Source organism: Prunus avium, chromosome 7, assembly GCF_965620075.1.
Source record: "Prunus avium chromosome 7, drPruAviu1.hap1.1, whole genome shotgun sequence".
NCBI lineage: Eukaryota > Viridiplantae > Streptophyta > Magnoliopsida > Rosales > Rosaceae > Prunus > Prunus avium.
In genome coordinates, this window is record NC_142290.1 from 21436477 (window position 1) to 21447917 (window position 11441).

Genomic DNA, 11441 nt, shown 5'->3' on the forward strand with positions numbered 1-11441 from the left:
AGGCCCTTGGCATAGACCCTCGGGACTTAAACAAGGACATCATCCCTCTCCTCAGCTTCTCTGGTGACGTGATCGAACCAATTGGCAGTGTCCTGCTTCCGTTTGCGGTTGGCACCATTCCCAGACGAACGATCATCTATACTCACTTTTTGGTGGTCGATTGCCCAACAGCGTATAATGCCATCATCGGCAGGATGGCGCTCACCAGAATGAAGGCCATGCTGTCACCACACATGCTCCTCCTCAAGTTCCCCACCCACGCTGGCGTAGGCCAAGTGCGAGGGGATCAGTTGAGTGCACGGACGTGTTACGTTTCAGCAACCAAAGGTTCGGCACGAGCCACGCCTCGCAAAGCATACTCGGTAGCTGCCAACGCTACTATGCCGAACGGCAGAGGGTCGGACAAACCGGATGATCCCAGGGATGAAGCTGTCACCCCACAAGCACAACCCGTTGAAGATTTGGAATCGGTCGTCCTCTCCGAAACAGAGCCCGACCGACAGGGTCGAATCGGTACCACCTTGAGTCCGGCACTGCGTACCGACTTCATTGCCTTCTTGCGCGCCAATGCAGAAGTCTTTGCTTGGTCGTACGATGACATGCCCGGCATCGCCCCGAGCGTCATCAGTCACAAGCTCAGCATCTGCCCCACTTTCAAACCCATCAGACAGAAACGGCGGGCGTATGATACCGAACGGTATGAAGCAATGAGAATCGAGGTGGAGAAACTGCGAACAATCGGCTTCATCCAGGAAGTCACTTACCCAATTTGGCTGGCCAATTCGGTGCTGGTCAAGAAGTCGAGCGGTGCCTGGCGAATGTGTCAGGACTATACCGATTTGAACAAGGCTTGCCCCAAGGACAGCATTCCTCTGCCACGGATCGATCAGATGGTAGACGCAACAGCAGGCCATGAACTTCTTAGTTTTATGGATGCATACTCTGGCTACAACCAGATATTTATGAACTCTGCCGATCGCGAGCATACGGCATTCATCACCGACAAAGGACTTTACTGCTACAAAGTCATGCCATTCGGCTTGAAGAACGCTGGGGCAACCTACCAGCGCTTGGTCAACAAAATATTCTCTGAACTCATCGGCACCTCGATGGAGGTTTATGTGGATGACATGCTGGTCAAAAGCAAAACAGCCGATTCTCACCTCCACAACCTCTCCCTCATGTTCAGCGTCCTAAAAAAGTACAACATGCGGCTCAACCCAAGTAAATGTGCCTTCGGCGTCTCCTCGGGCAAATTCCTTGGCTTCATGATCAGCCAACGAGGCATCGAAGCCAATCCAGAAAAAATCAAGGCGCCCTGCTCGACATGCAGATTCCGAAGACTCAGAAGGACATCCAGAGCCTCACGGGGCGTGTCGCCGCTCTTGCTCGATTTATATCCAAGGCTACCAATCGGTGTGCCCCTTTCTTTAAAGCCCTCAAAGGAAGCAAACGGCAGATTGTCTGGACCGCCGAATGCGATCGCGCTTTCCAAGACCTCAAGGCCTACATGAGCAAGGCGCCCCTGTTGTCCACCCCTCTTCCTAGCGAAGAGTTAATTCTCTACCTATCAGTATCGGCAACGGCATTAAGCTCCGTGCTCATTCGCAAGCCGAATGGCATCGAGCTTCCAATTTTCTATACCAGCCACGCCTTGCAGGATGCCGAGATTCGGTACCCCGAGCTGGAAAAGCTTGCCTATGCTCTTGTTCTCTTTGCACGCAAGCTTCGGCCGTACTTCCAGGCTCATAGCATTACCGTTCTCACCAATCAGCCACTACGCTAGATACTACAAAGACCGGAGACATCAGGTCGGCTAGTGAAGTGGGCAATTGAACTCAGCGAATTCGACATCCACTATCACCCTCGGCCTGCCGAGAAGGGACAAGCCGTGGCTGATTTCATCTCCGAAATGACTACCTCTAAAGGATCCAATCCAGACAATACCGTTTCGGAATCAGCAGCATCATTTGCCCATCCAACCGAGGGCACATTCATTTCATCACTCCCTCTATGGACTCTCTACGTAGACGGCTCATCCAACCGACAAGGCAGCGGGGCCGGCTTAGTTCTCCAAGCCCCTGACCAAACTACCATCGAATACGCCATCCGATTCCAATTCCAAGCTTCCAACAACGAAGCCGAATATGAAGCTCTCTTAGCAGGCCTTCGGCTCGCCAAGGGAATGGGCGCTCGACAGCTGAAAATATGCAGCGACTCGCAACTTGTCGTAAATCAGGTGTTGACTGAATTCGAAGCCAAATACCCTTCGATGGCTGCCTACTTGACACATGCCCGCCGATTGCTGCATCACTTTGACGCGTTCCAGGTTCAACAGATCCCAAGATCTGAGAACAGCCACGCCGATGCCCTATCACGTCTGGCATCAGCAATTGACGACAACGTCGGTCGCCACGTACCGATCGAAATCCTCGCTCAGCACCACGGAAAGCGAAGTACATGCCGTTCGACAGGATCCAAGCTGGATGGATCTAATATATGCTTACCTCTCAATCGGAACTTTACCAGACGACAAAACAGAGGCCAAAACTATCCGCCGCCGATCGGCACGTTACTTAATCTTGAATCAGACTCTCTATCGGCGTGGCCTTTCCTTACCTTTGCTTCGGTGCCTGACCCCGCAGCAAGGAGACTACGTCTTACGAGAGATTCACGAAGGAGCCGCGGAGACCATTCTGGGGCCCGATCTCTGGCATTCAAGACCATTCGGCAGGGGTATTACTGGCCGACCCTCCATACCGATGCCACCACACTCGTCCAGAAGTGTGATCAATGCCAGCATTTCGGTTCAGTTTCGAAACTGCCTGCCGAACCGCTCACCCCGATTGTTAGCCCGTTGCCCTTCGCTCAATGGGGTTTATACCTCATCGGCCCCATGCCCCAAGGGAAGGGACAGCTCAAGTACGCCATCGTCGTTGTCGACTACTTTACAAAGTGGACCGAGGCCGAAGCTTTGGCAACAATCACCGCAGCCAGAGTCGAACATGTCGTATGGAAGAATATTATTTGTCGATTCGGCCTCCCGAACTCGATCATCACCGACAACGGAAAACAATTCGACTCCTCTCAGTTCCGGCACCTATGCCACCGATTCGGCATCAACTTGTTCTTCGCTTCTCCGGCACACCCACAATCAAACGGCCAGGTAGAAGCCATCAACAAGATCATCAAGAGGACACTGAAGAAGAAGCTTGGGGCAGCTAAAGGAGCCTAGCCCGATCTCCTTCCGAAAGCACTATGGGCCATCAACACCTCCTACCGACGATCGACTGGAGAAACACCATTTTCCCTTGCTTTCGGTACCGAAGCTGTTGTCCCAGTCGAGATCAACGCACCCTCGTGCCGAACGGCATCTTACAAATCAGGGCAAAACGAAGCCTTGCTCACTCTCAACCTGGACCTCATTGATGAACACCGTTCCCAGGCTCAGCTTCGGAACGCTGCCTACAAACAGCGGACCTCTCGCTACTACGACTCGCGCGTCAGATGCCGATCCTTCAAAGTGGGAGACTGGGTTTTACGCAAAGTTTCTCTCGCCACCAAAGACTCGAACGACGGCACCCTTGGTCCATCCTGGGAAGGTCCTTATGAGGTCGTCGTTGTCTGCCGACCAGGAACTTACCGACTGCGTGGTACCAATGGTCAGACCCTCGGCCATCCTTGGAATATAGAGCACCTCAAATATTACTACAAGTAACGTGACCTTCGGTCATCACCCTCTGTACAGGTGCTCGCACCTTGGGTTGTCACCTTCGGTCGTCAACTTTGTAATCGGTTTATTTCAACACAATCCATATTCTATACATATGGCATTACCATACATCAATTTTATATTAACAATATTCTACATACGGCATGCACACATACAGGATTACGGACATCAGCAAATTAAACCAAAATAAAGTTAACATGGATATAAAAGGCCACAGAAGGGCCATCTGTCTTTACAACATGCCATTTGGCATGTTCAAAACTGTTATACAATTCCAAAAGTGAGAATTGAATTAACAAAGTCTAAGAGGAGGGTGGATCGGCTTCGGTCGTTACAATATCGGCATCAGCTGACGCAGGCACAGGACCAGTCGATGGCTCTGCAGTAGACACATTGGCAGCCCTCGGCCCGGGATGACCTTCTTCCTCCCCACTGCTTGAATCGGTGTCATCGGTTTCCTCGGGCTCGGCATCCTCACCCTTGTACGCCTCCACCATCTCTTCGGTCACCCCTTCCGGCAGTGGCGGCGGATCCCGGAGAAAGTTCAGGTTCAGCTTCTTCTCAGCATTGTACCGTTTGAATCGGTAGACAAAGTCGTCACATTGCTCCATGACTTCTTTGTCTACCAGAAGCGTGAACTCCTCCGACGCTCGTGAGTCAGCAACGGCTTTCGCCTTCGCCTCTTCTACCTCCTTGGCATGTGACCGTTCGGCCGCATCCATAGCCACCTCCACCATGGCCTTCGCCTCCTGCGCCGTCACCAAATCTAGCTCCGTTGCCGCCAATTTCGACGTTAGCTCCGCTATCTTCGCAGCATTTTCCTCGGCACGCCGGTCGGCCTCCTGAATGAGCTTTCCGGCATCAGCGATCTTCGAACGGCCCTCTTCAAACTTCTTTTGGTACCGTTCGGCAGCATTGATGGCTCGCTTCACGCAGAGCCACATCTCCATATCAACCTGTAACACATACAAACTCAGTATGCCGAACGCATAACCACTTTGAAAAACAACAAATTCAACACTTACTGCAGCCTGAAGCCGGAAGGCTCGCCCGGTCTGCTCGCGCAACGTCTTCATCGACAGTTGCTCGATCTCTGATAGCTCCATTTGAGCGCCATCGATCATACTGTTGATAAATGGCACAGCCTTCCGAGGGCAAGCAATGTTCACCGGCCCCTCCTCTCCCTCTCCTTCTCCTTCATCATCGGGAATCACCACCGATGTCCCTTCATTCGGCCCCCTTGGCCGCTTCGGCAATGGCGTTGCGTCGAGGGCACCCTCAATCATCCTTTTTCCTGTTACTTGGAGGTGGACCTCCCGAACAGTCTTAGCCTCGGCCGCCTGCTTCTCCCGGCGGCGATCCGCCACCGTCTCCTCATCCCCAGAGGCTCCTGCCGCCTTCTTCTTCGGCTTCGGCGCCCCATGCCCCTCCAGCCGCCTCCTAGTCGCCTCGCTCATTGGACGCCCACCTGCCACTGCAAAAACACAAGCCATATCGGAAACGATAGATATGAAAAGGAAGAAGCTCACGACACCTGCCGAACGGCATCACTCACTCTGTCTTTTCTTCTCTTCCTCTTCCTCCTTTATCCTTCGGTCGTGTTCTGATTTGCCGATCAAGCCTGCCTTGTAAAGGTTCCGGAAGTATAGCAACTCCTTGAAGAAGCGATCTTCTTCGGCAATCTTCGTCCTCACCCTCTCGATTGCTTCCACCTCTCTGATCGGTGCAGAAGGCCGTTTCAAGGACACTGAAACACAAACACCCAACGGTCAAAAAAAAAAAAAAAAAAAAACCCAAACAAACAAGGCTGCCGAACGGCAGGCTCTACCCTACCGAATGTCTGAAAAGACGTAGGAATCCTCCTCTCCACGATCACTCCCGGTGTCGATTCCCAATCACCGGACACAATTACTCGACGCTTACGCCACGTCTTCTGGGAGCTCGGCACCCCAACCACAAAGTGTCCACGCTGCCCTGCCGATAGACAGTTGGACTGCACCCACCCCCTATTATCAGCACTTTTTGCCCTCGTCACACTATACAGTTGGGCAAACTGTTCGTAGCTCACCTCCCCCTCGCCAGCCAAGCTGAACGCTGTGATCGTCCCGAGCAACGTAATCCAAAAGTTTGGATTGTACTGCCCTGGTGCATACCCAATCGCAGCCAAAATCTTCTGCACCGAATGTCTCAACGGTAGCCGAAGCCCATGCTTAAACACGTCGGTGAAGAAGACTACGCCCTTGTCATTATCATTGAGCGACTCTAAGGGCCCCGGAATTCGCATCCCTACCGATTCCGGAATATTGAACTCCGCCCGAATCTTCGCCAACTCAGCCTCAGTCAGCGTGTTCGGCTCTAAATCATTTACTCCGGACAAAGGTTCCGTGGGCTTCGCCATCGGAATCCGTTGCCTCCCCCTGACAACCCTCAACACCCCTTCCCCTGGGACGGCAACGGACACGCCACCCCCATCGGCCTCACGACCCGAAGTCGAAGGCTCACCATCTTCAGGCACTCTCGTCGAAGTGCCCCCAGCCTCGGCACGCACTCTTGCCCCCTCCACTATCTCACAGTTTGAAGAGCTCCCAGAATCGGTACTCTCACTCCCCTCGGACGAACTCCCCAAGGACGATTCGTCCTCATAGGCCCTCGGACTACGCCCACTCTCGGATTCGGTATCGGACATCTACAAACACAAACGAAGGGAAACTAAGTGCTATGCTAGAATCAAAATCTTGTTCTACCTCCTAAACACTCATGTTCATACTTGTTCATGCTTGTTCATACATTGTTCAAACAAACAATCAACGAATTCAACACTTTGATTCATACAAATGCCAAAACACGGCAACATACCTTGTTTGCACGGTGGTTCAAGTTCGCCGGAAATCGCCTCCGCCTTGTTCACGCTCGCCGGAAATCGCCTGCTCAGCCTTCGTACGGTTGCCGGAAATCGCCTCTCACAAGCTCTCTTCGCTCTCAAAAATTCCAAGTATTTGAACTCTCGTCCCCTCCTCACATTTATAAAGCCGATCTAGCATCGGGAAGCGAAGCGACGCATCGGGATACGAAACGACGCGGCTCTTCATAGCCATGCCGACACGTGTCACGCATGCATGGGGGAGACCAAACGTTGTCAGTTGCAACGCTTCCAATCCTCAGAGACGCTTCAACTTCCCGAACGTGGCAGATCTAGCCACCTTCGAGCACAACTCCACTAGCGAACGGCAGGCGCACATCGATGAGTTTTCACTCACCTCTCGTGCCGAACGGCAGGCGCACATCGTTGAGTTTTCACTCACCTCTCGTGCCGAACGACAGCCGCATATTAATGAGTTTTCACTCACCCCTTGCAACAATCGGCACATCATGCCGTCTCTTATCCAAGCTCACTCGCTTGGGCACTTGGGGGACTACATACCACCATCGGCAACTATGAGACCATTGTGTCCGGGTCAGAATGCCAAATACATATTCAAGTCCCCAACCGAGAAGCTTCTCAATCGGCAACTTGGGGGACTACTGTTTGTACCGTATCTGACCCTCCACTCGTACAACGACACGTGGATCTTAGAAACTCGCCCAAGTACCCAAGGCCTCGGACAATCGGCATCGGCCACCGATGGCATTGTCTCAAAGCTGCGAACAGTCATTACAGGCCCAGCTCGTCTACAATCGGCATCCCTTACCGATTGTAGAGAATCAACCTCGAAGTATCCGCCCAAAATATCTAAAGACTCGTGTCGACCTCAGAGGGTCCTCCCACGAGTCCCACATCGAAAATGAGTACTAAGAGCATACAAAATGCCCTCTATAAATAGGCCCCTTCACTACAATACAGGGGTAAGACTTTTAAGCTTGACTTCTATACTTTTAAATGATCAACAACAAGAGCTCTTAAAAACAATCTTACTTGAGCATCGGAGGGTCTTAGGCTGGTTCCACACCGGTTCCATAGACCACACGAACCTCAAACTATCTTCTATTCAGGATCTGCATCCAAGGACAAGAAGGATCTGCATCTATCACTCAATCGATCTGCTAGATCGCCCTCATCACTTGTAAATTGCACTCATCTCTATCTGTTCAGATTTAGCGCCAACAATATTATACGACACGGACTAAGAATAGTTGGTCGTGTTTATGTAGGAGTTAACACGGCGGCTTGTTTGTTGAACCGTCATCTTTAATTTCTACGTCAGTGGCTTCATACCTGCTGTCGTTGTTTTTGGGTAAGAATTTAACCCTGAAGAAAACCTTTTCAATAAGACGAGCTTTTTTATTTGGGTGCGTCGTTTTAAAAAAATATTCAAGCGGACCTCTATTTTTTAGGTGTTTAAGTTATTTATCCACGACGGTTTTCTGTTACCGTTGTCTTTCTAAACACAATGACGGTATTTTGTTCCACAGTCTTTTTTTTCTGGTCGTCTTTTTCACTTTTTGTAGTAGTGAAGTGTCATGAAATAAGTGCTGATATAGTGTTGTATTGTTAAGAGTTTGTTTAAGCTGAGAGAGTTGTTAAGAGTTGTTATATATTGTAAGAGAAGAGAGATATATAATCTCAATCATTGTAATAATCTATATATCTGAGCAATAATACAAGAGGATCTTCTTTCATATATATCTTCTCTGCTTCTTTCTCTCTTCTTCTTTTCTTTTTTTTCTTCTACTATGAGATTGTTACGCAAACATGGTATCATGAACCATTTGGGCAATATTACAATCCCCAATTTCTTGTTTGATTTTATAAGCTTATTTGAGAGGGGCACTTTTGTGTGGTTTGCTCTGCATTGTATTTTAATGATATAGCCCGTCTATTTTTTAGTTATTTCTTCAAAGGTCATCTCTTCAAAAAATAACCTGAATTGAAAATCATTTAAACATGCAATTAAATGTTTGTATTAGTTTAGAATATTTGAATTTGAATCCCTCACTTTCAAGATTAGACTAGTTTAAAATATGGTCTTTTCAGTTAAAAAAGTAAAGCAGTTAGATTGAGAGGTTTTAGTGTAGACATATCAACCATTTAAACCAGTTAATGATGAACTTATTAAAGTGAGCTGTTTGTAAGAGCAATTTTTATTTTCCTTCAACACTTGGCTCTGCTTAGCCCAAGTAGCCCTTTCTTGGATTTAGATTTTGGGTTGAACCAAACTGTAAGGGCTCGTTTGGTACACCGTATTAGACTTTGGATATGAGTAATAGTTTATGTCGGGAATTTGGTGTCAACTTGTATTATTTAATTACCTAACTATTTTAAACGGGTTGGGCTTTTAATATTCTCCTTACTTGACTAACTAATACAACCCACACACTTTGGTTTAGATAATACACACTTAATTATACAGCTAGGGGAAAAAAAAACACGTTCACCTGAAAAATCCGACGATGCTATTTTCATCTTCTTCTCCTTAGGGTTCTTCTCTGCTATATTCTCCAAGGTTATTCTCTTCACTTTTCTCCAGGTATTCATCTATCTCTCTCCCTCTCTCATACTCTCTCCAATATACTTCTTCTCTCTTCTTCTGTCTTGATCTTCTCTTTCTTTATATATTTCCTCTTTTATTAAATTTTTGTGGAAATTAGGTTATGAGTTTTTCCTTTTTGACCTTTTTTTTCTTGTTGTATTGGAAAATACATACGGCTTGTATCCAACTCAATAATCAAATTATCAAATTATCTTAATACATGCTGCTGAGTTGTTCTTGTGTTTTTTTCTTTATATATTTCATCTTCTCCAGGTATCCAACTCAATAAGAATCCCAAAGATGGACTTGTTTATTACCAAAAAAATTGAAAAACAAATCTTGTCATATGAATCTTACCCAAAAAAATTTATGTCATTTCAATTTCAATTTCCACTTAAATTATCAAAGATTTTTTTTTTTTTCTAGAAGTCTGATCCGATATTATCCGGAACAACACCAAATGCGTTATAATATTATAAATAAACAGTTAATACTCTCCGTAACAGACTAATACTATGCGACAGAAATTAGTCAGTACAATCCAACATACCAAACCAGCCAAAGCTGTCAAAGCAAATCTGATTAATCCGAAAGAGAAGGTCAACTCCGTTGATGAAATGCCATTTCGCCATTAGCAGCGAGAGAGACTGAAACGAAAGAAACACAAAGATGAAAGACCCATCTCTGTTTTGCTCAGATTTTAGCATTCTCCGGCCTAAAAACCAAAGGTTTTGAAGAACCCAAGTTACAATGTCCATCGGATTGGTGTCCCAGGTCAAGGAAGTAAGCCAATCAGCGATTGCCACGCTTTGGTCATGGGGGAACTCCTGGAGCCGACCGCACTCAACCTCCCCTCCAATCTCTCCGAGGCCACTACCCGGCTGGCCCAGAACTTGACCCATTTCCGCTCCAACTACACCTTGCTCCTCTTGACCGAGCTCTTCCTCAGCCTCCTATACCACCCGGTCTCCATCATCGTCTTCTTGATCATCTTCCTCTACTTCTCACGTGACCAGCCCCTAGAAGTCTTTGGCTTTACTGTGGGAGACCGTGTTGTGATGGTTGTTCTTGGGGTGGTTACGGTGTTGGCTCTCGTCTTTACCCAAGTGTGGCTCAACGTCGTCGTTTCAGTGGTGATTGGGGTCGCTTTGGTTTCCTTGCACGCGGTGTTTAGGGGCACTAAGGAACTTGTTCTGGATGACCAAGAATCGCCTTATGGGGCTCTGCTCTCGGATGATCATGATTCATGACCCAAATGGGAATTATATCAGCATGTGACTGTTTCCGTTGTGTTCTCGAGGTTTTTTGGGGTGGGTGTTTTGATTTATTTTCTAGGTTTTCTTGAATTTGGAAAAGTTTTGAAATTGTTACGTATTTGGTTTGTTTGGATTGCATGGACCTGATGCAATGTATTGATATGCTGGTTTAGGATGTGTCTTGGTTTTTGGAAGTGTTAGTTGAAGAGAAACTGCAACTCAATGAATTGTGTATGATAACAAACATTACCTTTGGATAGATTAATGTGCTTCTAGTTGCTCCATCCAAAATGCATCTAAAATATGCAGACTTCTGGATTCAAATTCACAACGTACCATTGTGTTGTATGACGACAAATATGGGGAGACAAATTGGGAATAGCCTTGGACGTTGTTTGGATGTATTAGAAGGCATGGAGGGGGGGTGTTTGGGTAGATTCCTGCGGATTCGGGTCTTCTTAGACGTCTCTAAGCCATTACGGCGAGGAAAAAAGTTGACCCTACCTTCTGGAAACACAGAGTTCGTGGATTTCCGATACGAACGCTTGCCAGAATTCTGTTTTTGCTGTGGCAGAGTGGGTCATGTGTTCAAAGCGTGCGCCTTCGTCGACCATGCCGCTAAACAAGCATGCGAAAAGCCGTATGGGATATGGTTAAAGGCTACAAAGGATCTCAATTCTACAAGGGCAAATAATTCCAAGCGACCTAGCGGCGGGGGTATGAGTAGATACGACGTCGATCAAGGCAAGGATATACGAGGGTCAAAGGAGGATGGAGGGTCTGGAGTCCATGGAGAGTGGCTGTCTATGCAAGGAGAGCCTATTAATGCCCATCAACTGAGCAGTGACGAGGAAGGGGAATGGGTGAAGGGGAGAAAGACGGTGGAAGGGGGACAGAAGGGTAAATCCATAGGGGAGAGGGTGGCTGAATCTTGGCCGGGACTGAAGTGTAAACAAAAGGAGGAGGAGGAGAGGCGGCGAGTAC

At 48.1% G+C, this 11441-nt stretch overlaps 1 protein-coding gene and 1 pseudogene across 1 annotated transcript; both read left to right on the forward strand.

Moving 5' to 3' along the window:
- Positions 1-2185: 2185 nt before the first annotated feature.
- LOC148293119 (uncharacterized) lies at positions 2186-3718 on the forward strand. The gene is made up of 2 exons (XM_088244597.1): positions 2186-3010; positions 3446-3718. Exons 1-2 carry the CDS (start codon positions 2186-2188, stop codon positions 3716-3718), a joined length of 1098 nt encoding a protein of 365 aa, XP_088100723.1.
- A 6233-nt stretch (positions 3719-9951) lies between these two features.
- Positions 9952-10479, forward strand: LOC110774357 (PRA1 family protein D pseudogene; annotated as a pseudogene).
- Positions 10480-11441: the final 962 nt, after the last annotated feature.

Coding starts and splice junctions, on each gene's coding strand:
- LOC148293119 (XM_088244597.1), top strand. CDS start 2,186: ATGGGCGCTCGACAGCTGAAAATATGCAGCGACTCGCAACTTGTCGTA. Junction 3,011..3,445: donor CAGCCAGAGTCGAACATGTC/GTATGGAAGAAT, acceptor CACCGTTCCCAG/GCTCAGCTTCGGAACGCTGC.